The following is a 22,221-nucleotide window of genomic DNA, read 5'->3' on the forward strand; positions in this document are numbered from 1 at the left end:
TCTCCCCCATCCCCCCTACCACCATGAGAATTCCAATATCACTGAGTAGAAATTTAGGAAATTACAATAAAAAACAAAACAAACAAAAAAAAAATTATGCCTTCATCCAAGCCATCAACAAATATATTATACAAGAGGAATTGAAACACTGATTGTTACATTTGTACCCCGCGCTTTCCCACTCATGGCAGGCTCAATGCGGCTTACATGGGGCAATGGAGGGTTAAGTGACTTGCCCAGAGTCACAAGGAGCTGCCTGTGCCGGGAATTGAACTCAGTTCCTCAGTTCCCCAGGACTAAAGTCCACCACCCTAACCACTAGGCCACTCCTCCACTGTTGGAATTAACTGGGCAATCCCCCGACCCTCCAATGATTCCACCTCTTGGTGGATCGGAGGCATAGCCTAATGGTTAGTGCGGTGGATTGAGAACCAGGGGAACTGGATTCAATTCCCCTTGTGACTCTGGGCAAGTCACTTAAACCTCCATTGCCCCAGGTACATAATATGTAAACCGCTTTGATAGTAACCACAGAAAGGCAGCATATCAAATTCCATTCCCTTCCAAAAAGGCTGACAGCTGAGGAGCAGCAAAGAATATACACTTTTGAGAGTTCAACCTAAGTATACATTTTTAGCACGCGTCAACACTAGAGACACCAACAGGAATATATGGGTGTCTCTGGCATTAGCGAGCGCTAAAAATGCTAGATCGCCTTAGTAAAGAGGGCCCTAAGGCAGATACGTTTAATAAAGCATCTGTTCCATAAGGCTGCATTATGGACATTCTTCCACTCCCTGGTACTCAATCTTGACTACTGCAATTCTCTATTTCAAGGCATATGGGCCACTGAGATTTGATAACTTCAACTCACTCAAAATAAGAAAGTTATTACTACTACTACTTATCACTTCTATACCGCTACAAGGCATACGCAGCGCTGTACACCATACATGAAAAAGGCAGATTGAAATTAGCAGTAGAGGAGAAGGGGACAGACAAGAGAGATTTATCCACAGAACGAAGTACCCAAGGGGGGTTGTAGGGAGAGACAAGAGTGGAGAGGTAGAGTGAATGCACTCATAGGTCAGTAAGAGAAGTTTGAACTGAATGCAGAAACGGATAGGGACCAATGAAGTGACTTGAGGAGAGGGCTAATGTGAGCATAGCGACTCTGACGGGAAATGAGTCATGCAGCAGAGTTTTGGACTGATTCAAGAGGAGAGAGATGGTTAAGTGGGAGGCCGGTGACAAGCAGGTTGCAATAATCTAGGCGAGAGGTGATAAGAGTGTGGATAAGGGTTCTGGTAGAGTGCTCAGACAGGAAGGGACGGATTTTGCTGATGTTATAGAGAAAGAAATGACCACATAACCTCTTTACTGCAGGCAAAAAATTGTTCACCTATCACACATAGGATTACATCAAGATACTAACATTAGTTCACAAGATAGAAATAACGGCAAGCTCGAGTGGTATGTCTGAATTGCTGATTCCGTGTGCATCTCCTAGGGAGCTTCGCTCTTCTCAGTAAAACCTTCTTGTTATCCCCACCTTCAGGTGTATTAGACTAGACGCCATTAGAAGTTCCATTTCCATGCGATAGGCCCAATATTATGGAACAACTTACCCACTTATCTACGATTTCAATTTTCATTTCAAACTTTAAACGAAAAGGACTTAAAACATTTTTATGATGCGTTCAATATAATATTACTCTTCCTTCCCAGCATTTATCTGGTGGCACGGGCCTGCAGTTTTCCTGTCCTGTTTATTTCTGGTAAAGTTAATTGTGTTAGATAAGCACAGATCCCTACAGCCCCAAGAAAAACCCTCTGATGTTGTAAACCCAGTTAAAGGAGCTCAGGATAGACAAAGAAAGCCTGGTAGGGAAAAACCCCCCTGGGTGGAACAGGACCTGCACATCAGGCATCTCCAACGCAAGCTACTCTTCATATTGTTTTTGTTAATGTCCATTCACTACGAGGGAAACACCATTTGGTACAGGATCTAATCCCGACTTCTAATTTGGATATTCTCTGCCTGGTGTAGAATTGGTTGAGTGATGGTGATGAGGCCTATTTGACCCAAGCAACCTCCCCTCCACCCCCCAAAATTATTCTTACATCTACAGACATAGGGGTGGGAAATGAGGTGGTGGATTGGCTGTTATATATGCTTCTTACCTGAACATCCGTTGCCTACACCTAGAAGCCTCGTTCCCACTTGAGTGTCTCTCTTTTTCAATACCTTCTCTTACTTCTGTGAATTTTCTTTTGATTTATCACCCTCCACCGGTTACTGTCACTAGTTTTAATGCTCTTCATACCTTGATTCTAGAATACTGTGTTCGGTCTCGTGCTACCGTCATTGAGGGCGATTTTAATATTCAACTAGATAATCCTATGGCACCTTTCTACGTAGACCTTTTTACCATGGCAGATGACTTGGATCTTACTGTTCTAAGTTCCACTCATGTAGCTGGTCATATTTTAGAAGCTGTCTTTCTCGACTCATCAGTTTTACAGTCCATCTGTTTCTCGGTACACCCTCTTCCCTGGTCAGATCATGCTCTTGTTAAGTTTATCTGCTTGCTCCTGACTTTTCTTAAGTGACCCCAGAAACAATATAGGAATCTTCAACAGTTCTCTCAATCTTTCTTGCGTGATGCCTGGGACCCTTTAGTTGCTCAATTTTCTACTCTTACCTTGAATGAACAGGGTGACTTATGGGACACATCTATTACTCTGGTTTATGATACATTAGTTCCCTTGCAAGTCTGACGTCTTCCAGTTCGGAAATCTGAACCTTGGTTTGACGTTTCTCTGTATTTATTACAACGACAACTACGGCATTCAGAAAGGTCATGGCAGAAGGCACATACTGATACCGCTCTGGATAGCTACAAACATACTGCTAATCACTATAAAACCGCTAATGTGGAAGTAAAACGTAAACATTATTCAGAACGTATAGCCAAAGTGTCTCATTCATCGGCTCTTTAACGTATTTTATACTCTCCGACAAAATCATCACATTTTGTGAATGATTCTGCTGTCACTCCCTCAGTCCAAGCTTTGGCTTCCGCTTTCTACGATAAAATAGCCAATCTTCATGCCACTTTTGGCTCCTCCCCTACTATCCCTTTTACTAGGAGTTCCTTACCCTCCCCTTTGGTATCTGATCATTCTATAGCTATCACTGCCCTTTCTGATTTTACGTTTCCAAATCTTGCTACCGTTGACACAGCATTAATTCATATGAAGTCCACCACACCACCCCATGACCCTATTTCATCTTCAATCGTAAGTTTGCAAACACTGTTTCCCCTTTTCTGCATTCCCTGATTTCGTTAAGCCTGGTGACAGGTCAAGTTCCCAATGTATGGAAGACAGCATATATCTGACCTTGGATTAAGGAGTAAAAATTGGGTCTCCAGTTTCTCTGTAATTACTGCCCAGTGGCAAATGGGAAAATTATGTAAATTACCTGATAATTTTCTTTCCTTTAGTAGCGACAGATGAATCCAGAAACCTGTGGGTTGTGTCTATTTACCAGCGATAGAGAGAAAAGTTTTGCCCTCTACCTTATAACACAGCAGCCAGGCTTATATTTGAAGGAAGTAGAGAAAGGAATGAGGCACAGAAATACCTACAATTCATTGAAAATAGAAGAACCTAAACAATCAGAGCAACTAACACCGATTGCACACACTGTAGCAGGACTTGCTTACCCATTCCTATCCTAGCTAAGATTATATTCATGCACCTTTCTTTAAATTTTCTCTCTCCCTTATTTTCTAACTCTGTTACTCTGTCTTATCTGTGTTCCACCTTTGTTTACACCCAGTAGTATACTATGCCACACTATGTTCTGTTATCCTATAAAATAATTTGCACCTCCAACGTTCTACGTCTGGATGCCTGGGTTCGAAACACAATTCCCATTGGTCCGCCTTCGCGTCAGAATGTGATGATGTCAGAGGGCGGATCAATGAGGGAAGGGAAACCAGCACCAGGCAGCCACAGAACGTTGGAGGTGAGGATTCAATCACGGGAGAATCGCCCCCTCCCTCCCCCCCCCCCCGTCCTCCAAGTTCCAGGCCCCCCTCTCCTCCGAGTTCAAGACCCCCGTACCTCCCTCCCTCCGTCTTCCGAGTGGCAGCCCGACCTGCGTTGCCCGCCCTCTTCTCCCAGTCCTCCGCCTGTCCCTCGCCTTCCTGCGTGCCGGCCTGAATTTAAAAGTTCTTACATCGGGGTCCGCCGGCAGCAGTAAAAGACGAGCAGGCACGGCGCTTCAGCCTGCCTTCCCTTGTCTCAGCTCTCCCTCTGGTCCTGCCCTCATTTCCTGTTTCCAGAAGGGCGGGACCAGAGGCAGAGCTGAGACAGAAGGGAAGGCAGGCTGAAGCGCCGTGCCTGCTCGCCTTTTACTGCTGCCGGCGGACCCCGAGGTAAGAACTTTAAAATTCAGGCCGGCATGCAGGAAGGCGAGGGGCAGACGGAGTGGGAGAAGAGGGCAGGCAACGCAAATCGGGCTGCCACTCGGAGGGGAGGAGAGAGAGGGAGGGAGGCGCGGCGGTCTGGAACTCGGAGAGGGGGCATGGAACTCGGAGGGGAAGAGAGGGAGGGAGGCCTGGAACTCGGAGGGAAGGGGGGCCTGGAACTCGGAGGGGAGGAGAGGGAGGGAGGGGGGCCAAGCTGGAACTCGGAGGATAACCTTGCTAGCGCCCGTATCATTTGTGTCAGAAATGGGCATGTTTTACCAGTTTTGAATACATTTTACTGCTGTAAATTGCCTGTTGCCTATGTTCGACTTATTCTTCCTGTACACTGCCTTGGGTGTATTTCTTCAAAAAAGTGGTAAATAAATCCTAATAAATAATAATAATAATTAAAAAAATTAACAAATTGATATCAGTTTATATGGTGAGGGACTCACCTGGGGTTCCCAGCCTTGCCTGAGCGATGGTCAGTTTTTCATGAGGAGCCTGACAATGGCAACTTGTCTCATTTGCAAATGGAGCTGGTGCAGCTACAGTCTAAATGAGAGCAACAAGCAAAACAAGAAATCACTAAACGTGCAAAGCATCGTGAAAAGGAAGAGCTGTGTCCGGCAAGTACTACGTGAGCTTCACTACCTTGCGATATTTGAAGACCTGCAGACCCGATTCCCCTGAAGTAAATGAGGTAATGATTAATACAGTAATTTGATAAGCCCTCTTAATTCTACATAATGTTGTTTGTTTTTAAATCTCCGTGCAAGTGTAACAGAGAAAGAACCCTCCCTCTTTCTGATCCACATGGGGTAGTGCTGTCATAGGCTTGACTGGCTTCACAAAATATTTTTTATTACTTTTCTCTTGTAGCTTTTCTAAAAACATAATTTAAAAAGTCTATTGTTAATATGCTTCTGAACTACTTGAAGTAAAATAATTTGATGTTTATGCAACCTATATTTGCATACCTTGTAAAAAATAAAAAAAAAAATCACAAAGCAGGAATGATTCAGGCTTTCATTCTGGGTTTAGAAGGGCAATTTTATCAGCTAACTGCAGCCCACAGAAATCTGTGCAGGGCAGACAATTCCACCTGATCAGACTCAGTAAGGTCTTTCATTTTCTAATCACTGTTTTTTTGCGCGTCTGTCTTTGTGATTATTGGGTACTAAACTATCTTTTTTTTTATCTACAAACAAGGTCAAGTTATACCCTGTCCCGTGCAGCCGAGCTCATGCTGAGATAACGAAGAAGGCAAAAAGTTGAAATAATGATAGCTATGGACTGGGGCCTACAGCTGGTAATCAGTCCCTGGCCAGGCAGAGAGGTCTCCCAGCAGAGATATTGGATGAAAATAGGTCTCTTTTGAAAAGGGGATTTTTTTTTTCAAGCAGAGTAAATCATTTCTGCATTTATAGAACACTTTTCTACCCTGAGAAAAGCTTTAACCGCTGGCAAGACTTAAAACTGTGAAAACAGAATAGTAGGGGGAACTCAGCAAGGCAAGGCACTGCTTACTTGTTAAAGAATAAAGACCCCCAGAAGGTTCACAACTTTGCAGGATTATATCTGCGAGCATTGTCCGTGCATCTTGGAGGGTCTGTGATGATGCCGCAGTAATTTGGCTAACGTTCACAATAAATGGGATGTATGTAGTTATCTATCAGTTATAAGCTTTGGCTTGAATTATCTCCAGAGGACATGCATGTTCTTGCAGCTGCCAGGCTCAGTCACACCCCTCTACTGTGGCAAAGCAGAGGCTATGATTTGTTTCAGTCTTTTAAACTTCTTCAATTCACAGCTCTCTTCTAAGCGTCCTAGTTAGTGCAATTATGTTGATTTTTTTTTTCTTGCTCTGTCTTCTAAGTACTGCAAGCAAGGCAGTCCAGGTCTAAACGCCAAGATACTTGTAAAACATTTCAGGCCAAGTCTAGCAAAATATATCTGTAGTTAGGTACATTAATTGCAGCATATTGCATGTAGGACTCTACACAAACAAATCTCAGCGAGGACATGGCTTCTTGACTGAGGCTTTCCCATGCTCACTGTACAATCTTACAGTACTGTAGAAAGACGCTCTACATAGTCATTCCTTAATATTTCCTCAGTTCCTTTGCTCTTTCATAATGTAGACCTATCTTCGCTTTTCCAATTGCAACACATAATTACAGTCCCATAATAGCTCTGGTTACCACAGTCTGACTCATCTACGGAACCTCCTCGCGTTTGTACCGTCACCATCTCTGGGACTGAAGCTCTCTAGTGGATATGGTTGGTGCAACTCCGCTGGTAATTTACAGGAAGGATGAATACTAACGTAATGAGCCTTATGGAATACACAGCATGTGAAGTTGTCACAAGTCATCTCATCCTCAAACAACAGAATGGGGAAGGGGGAAAGGACACAGAATAGTTTACAGATTAAGGGGCCCTTTTACAAAGCTGCGGAAGGGCTAATGCGCGGATAGCGCTCGCCAAATCGGCACTACCGCCGGGGTAGCCCGTGCACCCAGTGGTAACTCCGAGCTTGGCGCGTGCCGAATCTCGCAGTAGAAAATATTTTTCTATTTTCTACCGTGGGGGGGAGGGGGGCGTTCCCGGTGGTAATCAGCAGCACGGCCACACTGGCGCATGCGCAGCATGGTGTTAGCACAAGGGTAGCGCGTCAACCCTTACCGCTAAGCCGATGGCTGGCGGTAAGCGCTCAGGAAGTAAATAGGTGTGCGCTAGTTTAATCTTTGTGCACGCTCATTTCCTGGCTCATTTTTTTTAAAAATGGTCTTTTTTGCAGCCGCAGAAGTGGCACAGCGCACACTCAAAAGGCGTACCTACCCCCCATTACCGCAGACCACTTTTTAACGCAGCTTTGTAAAAGGACCACTAAGAGCAAAAGCTGTTTACATTTAAGACCTTGAGGCATTTTCCATTTATTTATTTAATGCTATCTGGCCCATAGACAAATGTCTTTAAGAGAGCAAAAGAATAGCCATACTGGGGAAGACCAATGGTCCACGCAGCCCGGTATCCTGCTTCCAACAGTGGCCAATACAGGTCAGAAACCCAAACACTAGCAAGACTCCAGAATCCTAAAAACAGTAACAAGATTCCAGTCTACAAATCCCAGGGACAAGCAGTAGCTTCTTCCACGTCTATCTCAACAGCAGACTATGGACTTTTACTGCACAAACTTGTCTGAACATTTTTTAAACCTAGAAACACTAACCGCTGTATCCACATCCTCTGGTAATGAGTTCCAGACCTTAACTATTCACTGAGTGAAAAAATATTTTCTCCTATTTGTTTTAATAGTATCGCTATGTAACTTCAATGAGTGTCCCTTGAATTAGTACTTTTTGAAAGAACAACCAATTGATTCACATTTACCTGTTCTACTTCACCCAGGATTTTGTAGAACCCTCAACCATATCCCCCCTCATCTCTCTCTTTTCCAAGAAGAAGACCCTTAACCTCTTAAGCCTTTCCCCATATGACAGGAGTTTCATCCCCTTAATCATTTTTGTTGCACTTCATTGAACTTTTCTAATTTGGCTATATAGGATACTATTAGAGCTTTGCTAAAATATGCCAAGTCATCCTGTAGTTTATATGCCTGCCCTGAACATTTGATGAAATTGGCCTCTCCTTCATTTCTTTACATATAGACCAAATGCTTTAATAAACAATTGAGTTCCGGCGATTTTCCTTCCATGAGCGGAGGCACTGTTTCAACCCCCATCCTTAAAAATCCTAAGAGAGATATACAAGAAGTAATTATAGATCAACAGCCTCTATCCCACTTTTCATTAACATGATGGAGGGTTTGTTATTGAACAATTAGAGGATTATTTAGATAAATATGATTTGCTACATTTTTTTTCCAGTCAGGTTTCCAGAAAGGTTTAGCACGGAAATCGTAGTGGGCTCTATTGTTGCTTTTGGAATATCACTATTGAGCCGAGGTCAATACCTAGCAATTATTTCATTTGATCTTTCCTACACATTTGACTTGGTAGACCACGATCTTCTGTTGTCTATTCTTAGCGGCTTTGGCATTCAGGGTGTAGTCTTGCAGTGGTTTTATGACTTCTTATTTTGTCGATCTTATAGAGTTAAAGGTAAAGGACCCTTGTCAGAACCCTGGAGAGCCTCTTGTGGAGTTCCTCTGGGCTCACCGGTATCACCTACACTGTTTAATCTTTTGATGCAGTCATTAAGAGTAGCACTGGAACAGGTTGATGCAAATTTTTTTTATTTATGCCGATGACATCACGGTATTATATCCTGTTTCCAAGGATTGGCCCACTACCTTAAAGAGCATTCAGAATTGCTTAAATGTAATAGAAAGCTGGATTTCTTCTCATTGGCACAAGCCAAATAATCCACTGAGACCCCAAAGCTTCACTATTGGTAAGGATCAACTCTCGTTTGATATACTGTCAAGAATTCTTGGGGTTGAGGTTGATAGTACCCTCACTATGAATAATATAAAGTCGGTAGTCAAAAAAATCTTTCTATTAAATAAAAATTAGAACTGTTAGAAAATATTTTGATCAACTAGTGTTTAGGCTTTTAGTACAAACTTTGATTCTATCAAGAATGGACTACTGTAATTTTTTCTGGATGTTCCTCCGAGATCAGCCACAGAACATGGAGGAACGCTCTATCCCCATGATTGTAGTGCAGACAAATCAAAGGGTAGGGTGGGATGGCTCTTCCAAAGAGCATAAGGGAGATGCCAGAGTACTTGTACGTAAGGATTTCTTGAAATTACAGCAAAAGAATCGACACAGCGGCAGTGTTACAAGTCAAAGGTGCCTGCCTCAGGAGTCTAAAATAAATACATGTAAATAAAACATGCCTTTTAACTTTGTTTTCTCCTGTATAAGTCTGTACATATTTCAATTAGTATGATATGTTATTATGTTTTGAAGTTATATCCTTTAGCTCTTTCTTATTTGTGATTTGAGTACCATGTTTTACATATTCTAGCAATCTGTTCCGATTGGTTCCGGTCTGAATGTGTGACGTCAGACGCCGACAATTCTCCGGCTTCTTCATTTCCTGCCTGGGGAGCATTTATACAGTTTGTTTCAGACACGATCTTGTCTTTCGGTCTAGTAGCACAGTTATTTTTGTTGCAGGCTGAATCCAGGTCCCTGATGAAGATTTTTTCGAAACCCTGCACAGCTGGACTTTATACGGATTCTGCTACCAATGGAAGATTGGAATCTGGAGTTTTGTTTTGAAAAATCCGGTGTGAGAAGCAAGATGGCTGCTGGGTGTAGTGCACACACTCGACAGACTTAAGATAAGTGCACCTTACTTAGAAATATCTCTTAGGAGTATTTGTAACAGTATTGTGTTTAGCTATACAGAGCATCTTATTTCAGTATGTTTGAGCTCAGCAGTAAATAACAGCATTTTTTTATAAACATGACACATACGTGGAAAAGGTACAGCGAAGGGCGACGAAAATGATAGTGGGGATGGGACGACTTTCCTACGAAGAGAGGCTGAGAAGGCTAGGGCTTTTCAGCTTGGAGAAGAGACGGCTGAGGGGAGATATGATAGAAGTGTATAAAATAATGAGTGGAATGGATCGGGTGGATGTGAAGCGACTGTTCACGCTATCCAAAAATACTAGGACTAGAGGGCATGAGTTGAAGCTACAGTGTGGTAAATTTAAAACGAATCGGAGAAAATTTTTCTTCACCCAACGTGTAATTAGACTCTGGAATTCGTTGCCGGAGAACGTGGTACGGGCGGTTAGCTTGACGGAGTTTAAAAACGGGTTAGATAGATTCCTAAAGGACAAGTCCATAGACCGCTATTAAATGGACTTGGAAAAATTCCGCATTTTTAGGTATAACTTGTCTGGAATTTAGGTATAACTTGTCTGGAATGTTTTTACGTTTGGGGAGCGTGCCAGGTGCCCTTGACCTGGATTGGCCACTGTCGGTGACAGGATGCTGGGCTAGATGGACCTTTGGTCTTTCCCAGTATGGCACTACTTATGTACTTATGTACTTATGTGATATTGTGATAGTTATTGTAGGTATTCATTGCAGACGTTTAGGTATGATATACGATATTCATGTGTGATATTTAACATACAATAGTATCTCTTATACTTACGTGATATATTGATAAACATAGAATATATTACACATGTGTAATTTTACTTTCTGAGAGAGAAGTCAAGTATGATGTTGAGCAAAAATAGAATTGAGTAGAGTGATCCTCCTTCCTGTACACATTAGTTGATTTGATTTGCTTACTTTATTTTTGTCTATTAGATTGTAAGCTCTTTGAGCAGGGACTGTCTTTCTTCTGTTTGTGCAGCGTTGCGTACGCCTTGTAGCGCTATAAATATGCTAAATAGTAGTAGTAGTGATCACAACTAAGGGGAATAGATTATTCTAGCTCTTTAACCATTTTTGGATGTTTTGAGTGAGTGCTTGTAGGAACAAGTGTGTTTAACTTAGTTGGAAGGGTATGGGTAAGGCTGATTTATATTTAAATGTTTGAATTATTACTGTCATTTATACGTCACTTAGTGGTGAACTTTTGCGCTGGGTATGGTATGGGATTTGCGTTACAAGACGTATGAGGAGAGACTTGTTGACCTGAACATGTATGCCCTGGAGGAAAGGAGAAACAGGGGTGATATGATACAAACGTTCAAATATTTGAAAGGTATTAATCCGCAAACGAACCTTTTCCGGAGATGGGAAGGCGGCAGAACTAGAGGGCATGAAATGAGATTGAAGGGGGGCAGACTCAATAAAAAATGTCAGGAAGTATTTTTTCACGGAGAGAGTGGTGGATGCTTGGAATGCCCTCCCGCGGGAGGTGGTGGAAATGAAAACGGTAACAGAATTCAAACATGCGTGGGATAAACATAAAGGAATCCTGTTCAGAAGAAATGGATCCTCAGGAGCTTAGCCGAGATTGGGTGGCGGAGCTGGTGGTTGGGAGGCAGGGATAGTGCTGGGCAGACTTATACGGACTGTGCCAGAGTCGGTGGTGGGAGGCGGGGATAGTGCTGGGCAGACTTATACGGTCTGTGCCAGAGCCGGTGGTGGGAGGCGGGGCTGGTGGTTGGGAGGAGGGGATAGTGCTGGGCAGACTTATACGGTCTGTGCCAGAGCCGGTGGTGGGAGGCGGGGCTGGTGGTTGGGAGGTGGGGCTAGTGCTGGGCAGACTTGTACGGTCTGTGCCCTGAAAATTACAGTTACAAATCAAGGTAAAATATACACAAAAAGTAGCACATATGAGTTTGTCTTGTTGGGCAGACTGGATGGACCGTGCAGGTCTTTTTCTGCCTATGTTACCAAGTTGGTCTCTTATAATTGACACTAGAAGAACTTGTCTGTGCCCATATTTATTCATAGGAGATTTTCAGTGATTGAGAAACATCCACCGTCAAGGTAGCGCCTTTCATCTTATGGTGGCACTCCGCTTGGGTGAGTTATTACTCTGAGAATTTCTCCTTTATCACCATTTAATTAGCGACACTTTCCCATATCCTTCTTGACTCTTTTCATATCCTGGTTTGTTGTGTTGTTCATTAATTACTTATCAGTGGTAATTATTGGGGATTATATAGTATTGTTTTGTTTTAACTTGCCTTACCATTATATACATTTTTATGTTAGTTTTGGCGCGTCACTTCTTTTGCAATTTGACTTGGTCCAATTTTTGTTCCCTGGTTTTTCTTAAGAAGTATTATTATACTGTCAAGTCTGGTGAGCTCTGGTTTCACTCCTACACACACACTACCTGTTTCTCAAAATGAACACAGTTTCTTCTTAATTTTAGTACGAATTGTACCTGGTCCTTTAAAAGGGTAGGACCAACAATGAACTGTTAAAATACATTTCCAGTCGTTTGTATGCACGTTGTTTATTGTTTAACATTTGTTCCCACTTTTAAAAAACTGAGGGAGTCTTTTGCAAAGGCATTTTTATCGCACCTTAAACTCTAGAGACACCCATATATTCCTATGGGTGTCTCAACGTTTAGTACGTGCTAATTTTTAGCACACGCTAAAAATGCTAGCGTGCCTTAGTAAAAGGACCCCTGAGTTTATATCTTTCCACAGATGATTGTTTCCATTGCAACATTTCGCATTTTCCTGAACAAAGCATTTAATGAACAACATACAAATAGCATACACCATATTTTCAGGTTGGTTTCTGTGCTTCGAAATCACCATTCAACTTTTCTGTCTTGTTTTTATTTCTGGGTTATCTGTATGTTAATTGTATACATATATCATGTTTTCATATTTTTCCACGCATTTCTCTCATCAAGTAATAGGTTATTAATGGCACATTTTAATAACAGTACTTTTTTTTATCCTTTAAGAATATAATCTACAAGTCTAGCCCTATAGAATTACCACAATCTAACACTGACATTTTTTAATGTTCACTCCATCATTTATGTACAGATTCATTGTGTTGTGATTTATCACAGAGATTTAGCATATTTTTCTTATACTTAATGGTTCTAGCCCTGCACATGTACCACAAACTTACAGCTTTTGATTGTTTACTATAGCCTATTAATTTTCTTTCCTAGTTACTATATATTCATATTGTTCATATTATGTTATCGCATTTTATTCTGTTACTTTATATTTAATGTATTTATGTATTGTCTTATTTTACATGTATTTATTTTAGACTCCTGAGGCAGGTGCCTTTGTGGTGAAACACAGCCGCTATGTCGAGTCTTTTGGTGTTATTTCAATAAATCCTTATGTACAAGTATTCTGGCATCTCCCCTCTGTGCTTTGAAAGAGCCAACCCGCCCTACTCTTTGCCTCACATAATGCAAAATATAGCAATTAGGTTGATTTATTCTTTAAGCAGATTTCTGTTACCCTTGCCATTCTTGAATTGAACTGGCTTCTGGTAGAGGCCAGGATTCAATTCAAATTATGTATAATAAACATTATATGGAGAAGCCCCATTTTATTTAGATTGTAAGCTCCTTTGAGCAGGGACCGTCCTTTTTTGTTTATTTTGTACAGCGCTGCGTAACCCTAGTAGCGCTCTAGAAATGTTAAGTAGTAGTAGTAGTAGAAGCCCCATTTTATTTGACCTAATTAGTACATTTATTATTAGGCCGCAATCCTTATGGACTGATTTATTATTATTACGTTACCCTTCAAAGAGAATGATTAAAATCAATAAAACTATTGACATCTTCATTTTCTTATCAAGTTGTCTCTATATGGAACCCCTTACCATTACTGATTAGCTCAAACAACATTTTTTCCAGAGTTCAGAAGAATGTTAAAGACCTTTTAATTTCAAAAATGTGTTAAATCAGAAGATAACTCGATCAGATTGGGTATCAGTTGTTATCTTGTTATTCCTGTTCCACTCTTGTTTTGTAATCTGCAGTGAACTAACAGGATACATGTGGAATACAAGTCTTGTATACTGTAATGTTTTTTTGAGATATTGTAACCAGAACTGCACACAATACTCAACATTCCTGTGAGTGCCCAAGTGCTGATTGGCTCTGCCACAATCCCCTCTTCTGTCCCGACCCAGCCTGGACCCCCCCCCCCCCCACCCCCGATCTCCTCCCTGCCACATCTTCTCCCTCCCAGTCCAAAAATAAAGAACCCCTCCCCCAAACCTCCCTGGTAGTCTAATGGCCCCTCCAACTTTGAGACCCCAACCTGCAGTACCACACTGCATCCTGGGATGCACTGGGTGGGGCCTGTTTACTATAGAGATGAGCTATTTTGCAGATAATGGCACCTGGAGACAGGAGTGAGTGGGCATCACCCCTGCCTTTTTCCAGGTATGGGGTCAAGGGGCCTTTGGTTGGGGGGATTTGGTGTAATCCACCTGGGAATTAATACTGGGGAAGAGGGAGCGGGGTGCTGGGCTGGGCCAGGTCAGAAGAGGGGGTCATGAACACCAGGCATATTTTTTTTTTTAGGTGGCAGGAAAAGGTGGGGGTATGCATGCTGTGGCACGTGGGTTATTGTTTGTCAGTGAGCGAGCCAATTACAGCTCAGGAACTGACTGGAAAGTTGATATTTAGTGCTGCCACATGCATAACTCTTTCAGCAGTTAGTAGCACAAAACTTGGGCCACATTTTCCAGCCTGATCGCTCATGGACGTGCACAACAGCACACACACGTATGCAATGTGCCGGGCCGCGTAGGTTGCACTGCAGGAGCCACGCCCGGTCATGATGTTGCTGCATTGGCAGAGTTGAAGCAGGAAACTTTGGCCGGCGGTGCACGAGCTGCAGAAGCGATGCGTCAGTGAGGGAACATCCCCACCCCCACCTCCCCGTGCCACGCGCCCTTTGTGCTGCTGCTGCTGCTGCTGCTGCTGCTTCACTCACCGGCCGGGCCCGAGGACACGTGTGCTCCGTCTCCTCCATGGCTGCAGGCGGGGCCCTCGCATGGCCGGAGGGGGAAGGGGGCGGCGGGCTCAGGGCATTGCGGTGTCCGGCTCGCGCCCTCCCCGGGAGCACAGGATACCGACGGCAGCTGCTCCTTTCAGTGGGTGCACTGCGCGAGCGGCGCTGCTGCTGCTGCTGCTGCCGGGCCCCTGCCTATCATCGCTATAACAACGGGCCGCGCGCCGGCCCGCCTCATTTGCATGGCGAGCGCTGATTGGTTGCTGCCTCTCGCCGGGCTCGTGCACGGCCGCTGCTCGCCTCGCCTTTGCCTGCCCGCGCGCGTGCTTGAGGGGGCGGGGCGAGTGCGGGTAAAGCCCTATTCTCTGGAATTAGCCATCGGGGGCTTTCGCTTGCTTCATTTGTTAAACTTCAGCAATGCAGCTATTCCATCTTTTCCCGTCCTTATATTAAAATTCCTCTTAAAGCTTTCAATTCAACATTTTCCTAGGGCTGGTGCAGCGATTTGCAAAGGGTCTTCAAAGCCTGCCAGTAATTTCTGCTGCATTCAGATTTGGCCAGGGGAAGTGCCCTGTTCGTTCGCACCCTCAACGCCGGCCCGAGTCTGCTTTAGCTGTCTGCAGCTGATGGTGCTGAAAGGACAGCTCCTCTTCTGACCGCGCTCACGTTCAAGGCACTGTCCTACTGCTGTCATTGCTGGCAGAGTTCTCGGGTGGCAATTCCATCACAGACCCTGCCCTTCGCTCATGCTAACCTACTGAAGGGCTAAATAAATATATGGGGAAAAGAAGGTCAAGCACATAACCATAGCTACTTATTACATAATGAAAGAGCTGTTAAGAATAGGTTACACCTATCCGCAGGATATTTTTTATTTATTTTTGTTACATTTGTACCCTGCGCTTTCCCACTCATGGCAGGCTCAATGCGGCTTACATGGGGCAATGGAGGGTTAAGTGACTTGCCCAGAGTCACAAAGAGCTGCCCGTGCCTGAAGTGGGAATCCAACTCAGTTCCTCAGTTCCCCAGGACCAAAGTCCACCACCCTAACCACTAGGCCACTGCTCCACTGTTGCTACTATTTGAGATATTACATGGAATGTTGCTATTCCACTAGCAACATTCCATGTAGAAGTCGGCCCTTGCAGATCACCAATGTGGCCGCGCAGGCTTCAGACTCACAGAAACAGAAGCCTGCGTAGCCTTGTACATGGAATGTTGCTAGTGGAATAGCATTTGTACCCTGCGCTTTCCACTCATGGCAGGCTCAATGCGGCTTACATGGGGCAATGGAGGGTTAAGTGACTTGCCCAGAGTCACAAGGAGCTGCCTGTGCCTGAAGTGGGACTCAAACTCAGTTCCTCAGAACCAAAGTTCCTCAGGACCAAAGTCCACCACCCTAACCACTAGGCCACTCCTCCACTGTTGCTACTATTTGAGATTCTACATGGAATGTTGCTATTCCACTAGAAGTCGGCCCTTGCAGATCACCAATGTGGCCGCGCAGGCTTCTGCTTCTGTGAGTCTGACGTCCTGCACATACGTGCAGGACGTCAGACTCACAGAAACAGAAGCCTGCGTAGCCTTGTACATGGAATGTTGCTAGTGGAATAGCATTTGTACCCTGCGCTTTCCACTCATGGCAGGCTCAATGCGGCTTACATGGGGCAATGGAGGGTTAAGTGACTTGCCCAGAGTCACAAAGAGCTGCCCGTGCCTGAAGTGGGAATCAAACTCAGTTCCCCAGGACCAGAGTCCACCACCCTAACCACTAGGCCACTCCTACCTCTGGACAGACCCTCCTGTCATAAAATGAAGGCCTCTCCAGAGCGCAAGATAGTGGCAGCAGCTCCTCTCTGTGGGTGAGTGAGCGGCACTGCCGGGCCCATGCCCATCACTACAACGGGCAGTGCCCTACCAATGCTCAATATCAACTGCTACACTCAATTCCATAAAGCCTTCAAATTGGTTCTATTCAAGAACTAGGACTTACCAAACTCCTCATAAATCTGGTTCCCCAACCTGACTTTTTCAATAGGTCAAACTGAAGTCCTTTTCACTGTCCATAAACCACTACTAAATAGACTTGGGAAAAATCCACAATTCCAGGAATAACATGTATAAAATGTTTGTACGTTTGGGAAGCTTGCCAGGTGCCCTTGGCCTAGATTGGCCGCTGTCATAGACAGGATTCTGGGCTCGATGGACCCTTGGTCTTTTCTCAGTGTGGCATTACTTATGTACTGCATCTATGTATTAGACTGACTTTATCTACCTGCTAACCCACTCTGTAATCTGCTATGAAACTTGTCTTCCCAATGCAATCATGTTGAATTCTCTTTACTCTGTAATCTGCTCCGAACCTCTTGAGGTGTGAGTGGAATACAAGCACCTGGTAAAGTAAAAGGGTATAGTATCTGTGCCATTCCTGAAATTGATTAAATCATCCTGCCACCCCTAAAAGAAAAATTTACATACAAACATGGAATATTTAAGGCACATAAAGACTTTATGGCCTATCCAGTCTGCCCATCCATACCATCTACCATCCCTTCCTCTCCCCTAGAGAGAGCTTGACCAAATCCAGGATCCTGTTTCTGCAGAAACCAACTCTGTGACTGAAATTGGCCACTTGCTTTAGGTGGACACCAAAAATTAAAAGGAAATTGACCCACCCAACCCCAAAAAACCCTCTCAGCCCCCCCCCCCCCCCCAGCAGCAACCACTTTTCTAAGCCCTACGGGGGCAATCTGCTCCTGTGTCTACCTTGTTGTTAGTGGGTAGAGGGCATAGGAGCATCCCCACTTCCTCCTCCTCATGGCTGGTTCCAGATTAATTAATTTATTTACACTTGTACCCCGTGCTTTCCCACTCATGGCAGGCTCAATGTGGCTTACATGGGGCAATGGATGGTTAAGTGACTTGCCCAGAGTCACAAGGAGCTGCCTGTGCTTGAGGTGGGAATTGAACTCAGTTCCTCAGTTCCCGAGGACCAAAGTCCACCATCCTAACCACTAGGCCACTCCTCCACTTCTGAGACTTCTGTGGAAGGTCCTAGCAGCCATTTTGAGATTAGAATCAGCATGAGCAAGAGATTTGCTCCTGCCTGTGCCGGTTACAATATTAAAATGGCTACCAGGACCCCCCCCCCCCCCCATGGCAGTCTCACACGGCTGCTGCAGAAGGTCCCAGCAGCCATTTTGAGATTGGAAGTAACATGGGCAGGAGACTCACTCTCTGCCCATGCTGGTTCCAATATTAAAATGGCTGCCAGGACCTCCCACAGCAGTCTCAGCAGACATTTAACTGAGCAGCAGCACCGAGCAGGAATGAGTGGAGTTTGTTCCTGCCTCCAAAAAGGCCAGTAGACCAGCAGGGCTTCTTAAGGTAGGGGAGGGTCCATAGGAGGTTGGAGAGTGTGTAGTCGGGGCAGGAGTGATTCCTCAGTCACTACTGCTCATGCTGACTCTGCTCTCAAAATGGCTGCCATGACCTTTAATGGCAATCTTGCGAGACTTCTGCAAGAGGTCACAACAGCCATTTTGAGAGTAGAACTGACATGGGCAAGAGCAAGTAGGGATTATTCCTGCCCTGACTACACCACTAGATCACCAGGGATTGTAAGGTAGACTGGTAGGGGGGCTACTCTCTGCATTATTTTTTTTTTTGTGGTGTACTACAATTGCAGGTAATGTAGTTATGATCTTGCATAATAGTTTATATGGTAAATATGAAGGCATAGTCACTCACCAATTTATGGATTATCTCTCCTCCTTTCCCCTTCTTCACCATACACAATCTGGCTTCAGACCCAGTTTCAGCACTGAAACAGTCCTAATCACATTAATTGCTACTTTCAGGAAATAAATTAGCCTAGGCAGGAAGATCATCCGTATGCAATTTGCTATGTCAAGTTCATTCAATGTGGTAGACCATAATTTGCTACTTGCATTAATAAACAACTTAGATATAGGAGGGTATGTCCTAAATTGGTTTCAGGATTTTTTTAAATCTAGATCCTATCAAGCCAAATCTCCTAATTCCATCTCCCCCCATTGGGCTCCAGACTGCAGAGTCCCACAGGAATCCTCCCTTTCACCCATCTTATTCAATATTATGATGTCCTCCTTAGGAAAGGTGCTTGATGCCCATAGTTATAATAATTTTATTTATGTGGCTGATGTAACCATCTACATATCTTATAAAGATTCTATTGAAGAAGTGCTATCTTTCATCAAATCTGGTCTAGACCTGATGGAGAATTGGGCCTTCACCTTTAAACTAAAATTGAATAGAGAGAAAACAACATTTCTGTTATTATCTAACCCTCAGCGTGTCATAAACTGTCACAAAGTCACAATTGTATTATTTATTTTTTTAGGCTTAATTTACTGCCTTCTTGAAGGAATTCACTCAAGGCGATGTACAGTAAGAATAAATCAAACATGAGCAGCAGACAATTACAGCAGTAAAAAATATTCAAATAACAATACAAAGTATGGCATGGAGGCTTATTTTCAAAGCACTTAGCCTCCCAAAGTTCCATAGAAACCTATGGAACTTAGCCTCCCAAAGTGCTTTGAAAATATGCCTCATCGTATACTACTTACAATGTCAACAGAATACGTAATACAACATTTTTAATTGACAGTGTAGGGTATAAGCAAAGATGGAACTTATATATAGGTAAGAGAGTAAGAGGAGTTAGAGAATAAGGTGACTGATTTAAAGAAAGTTGCACATGAGGTCAGAGAGATGGTTAAATATTATCTCAGCTAGGGTAGGTATAGATAAACATGTCCTGCTGCAGTACGTGAAGCCCGTGTCACGTGTGTGTGTGTGTGTGTGTGTGTGTGTGTGAGAGACAGAAACAGTGCTGGGCAGACTTTTACGGTCTGTGCCCTGAGAAAGGCAGGGACAAATCAAACTCGGGTATACATATAAAATATTACATACATGTAAAATGAGTTTGTCTTGAGAGGACCTTAGTGTCCTTGGAGGTGTGTAGAGGGTCATCCTATTCTTCAGGTACTTAGGGAGCAGCCTAGTTGTTAATGCAGTGGATTTTGATCCTGGGGAACTGGGTTAAATTCCCACTACAGCTCCTTGTGACTCTGGGCAAGTTACTTAACCCTCCACTGGAGTCCCAATTTAAGATACTTGGGTGCTCATTTTCAAAGCACTTAGATTTACAAAGTTCCATAGGCTACTATTCAACTTTGTAAGTCTAAGTGCTTTGAAAATACGCCTCTTGGTATATTAATTGATTCCTACAGTAATACAGCTGGATCCAGGTGTATGCTGCCCTTTGTTTGAGATATATTGCTGGATCTAAGTGTATACAGCCCTTGGGGTAAGAAATTGAGCTGGATCAAGGTGTCTGCAGCCCTTGGTAGGATAGAACCAAATCTAGGTGTATGCTGCCCCTCTGACAATAAATGCAGTTGGATCCAGGTGTAAGCAGCCCTTCCAGAAATATTTGCACATGTATTATTGTATTGTATACAACAGTGTGTAAAAATAAGCAAAATATGTAAAGAGAGTTTCTGCTGTTTCTAACAGATGCAATAGTTTTTAATGCTGTTTTACTGATTTAAAATTTAATGTTATATTTTAATTGAGGAAGCTTTCAAATAAATGACATTTCTGTCAAATTAAAAAGAAAGTCACACACAGGCATAAACATTTGCAAATATTTTTATAAAGAACTATATTTATTGTCAGCATAAAGAAAAAAGCAGGCATCTAGGCTCCAATGAAAACCACAATACAGCTTTGGAAATGATAAAGCAGCTTCTGGAGCACTGACAAATATATTTTGAAAATAACCCTCTCCTCTTTCACAGATGCTTGAAAATTCCACCAGCCCCCCCAACTCCTCTTAGATCTTCTCCCCCCCCCCATCCCCTAACAAGAAAAAATGCAAATGCAAAATGAACTTGCGGAGCTACTGTTAGAAATATGCAATCTGTCCCTAAAATCGAGTGTAATACCGGAAGACTGGAGGGTAGCCAATGTTACTCCGATTTTTAAGAAGGGTTCCAGAGGAGATCCGGGAAATTATAGACCGGTGAGTCTGACGTCGGTGCCGGGCAAGATGGTGGAGGCTATTATTAAGAATAAAATTGCAGAGCATATACAAAAACATGGACTGATGAGACAAAGTCAGCACGGATTTAGTGAAGGGAAGTCTTGCCTCACCAATCTAATGCATTTTTTTGAGGGGGTAAGCAAACATGTGGACAATGGGGAGCCGGTTGATATTGTATATCTGGATTTTCAGAAGGCGTTTGACAAAGTGCCGCACGAAAGACTCCTGAAGAAATTGCAGAGTCATGGAATCGGAGGTAGGGTATTATTATGGATTAAGAACTGGTTGAAAGATAGGAAGCAGAGAGTAGGATTGCGTGGCCAGTATTCTCAGTGGAGGAGGGTAGTTAGTGGGGTCCCGCAGGGGTCTGTGCTGGGTCCGTTGCTTTTTAATGTATTTATAAATGACCTAGAGATGGGAATAACTAGTGAGGTAATTAAATTCGCCGATGACACAAAATTATTCAGGGTCGTCAAGTCGCAGGAGGAATGTGAACGATTACAGGAGGACCTTGCGAGACTGGGAGAATGGGCGTGCAAGTGGCAGATGAAGTTCAATGTTGACAAGTGCAAAGTGATGCATGTGGGTAAGAGGAACCCGAATTATAGCTACGTCTTGCAAGGTTCCGCGTTAGGAGTTACGGATCAAGAAAGGGATCTGGGTGTCGTCGTCGATGATACGCTGAAACCTTCTGCTCAGTGTGCTGCTGCGGCTAGGAAAGCGAATAGAATGTTGGGTGTTATTAAGAAGGGTATGGAGTCCAGGTGTGCGGATGTTATAATGCCGTTGTATCGCTCCATGGTGCGACCGCACCTGGAGTATTGTGTTCAGTACTGGTCTCCGTATCTCAAAAAAGATATAGTAGAATTGGAAAAGGTACAGCGAAGGGCGACGAAAATGATAGTGGGGATGGGACGACTTTCCTATGAAGAGAGGCTGAGAAGGCTAGGGCTTTTCAGCTTGGAGAAGAGACGGCTGAGGGGAGATATGATAGAAGTGTATAAAATAATGAGTGGAATGGATCGGGTGGATGTGAAGCGACTGTTCACGCTATCCAAAATACTAGGACTAGAGGGCATGAGTTGAAGCTACAGTGTGGTAAATTTAAAACGAATCGGAGAAAATTTTTCTTCACCCAACGTGTAATTAGACTCTGGAATTCATTGCCGGAGAACGTGGTACGGGCGGTTAGCTTGACGGAGTTTAAAAAGGGGTTAGATAGATTCCTAAAGGACAAG

General features: G+C 43.6%; 1 protein-coding gene across 1 annotated transcript in view; it reads right to left on the bottom strand.

Annotated features, from left to right (window-relative positions):
• The window catches only part of PCYT1B (phosphate cytidylyltransferase 1, choline, beta), a 56,566-nt gene extending 41,501 nt beyond the window's left edge, over window positions 1-15,065 (bottom strand). Inside the window, exons 1-2 of the mRNA XM_030202368.1 lie at window positions 14,875-15,065; window positions 4,937-5,036 (exon numbers count right to left, since the gene is read on the bottom strand). Of these exons, the coding sequence (XP_030058228.1) occupies window positions 4,937-5,036; window positions 14,875-14,913 (139 nt within the window). The 5' untranslated portion in view covers window positions 14,914-15,065. The remainder of the gene's footprint in view (window positions 1-4,936; window positions 5,037-14,874) is intronic.
• Between the last annotated feature and the right edge of the window lie 7,156 nt (window positions 15,066-22,221).

This window comes from Microcaecilia unicolor, chromosome 4 (genome assembly GCF_901765095.1).
Source record: "Microcaecilia unicolor chromosome 4, aMicUni1.1, whole genome shotgun sequence".
NCBI lineage: Eukaryota > Metazoa > Chordata > Amphibia > Gymnophiona > Siphonopidae > Microcaecilia > Microcaecilia unicolor.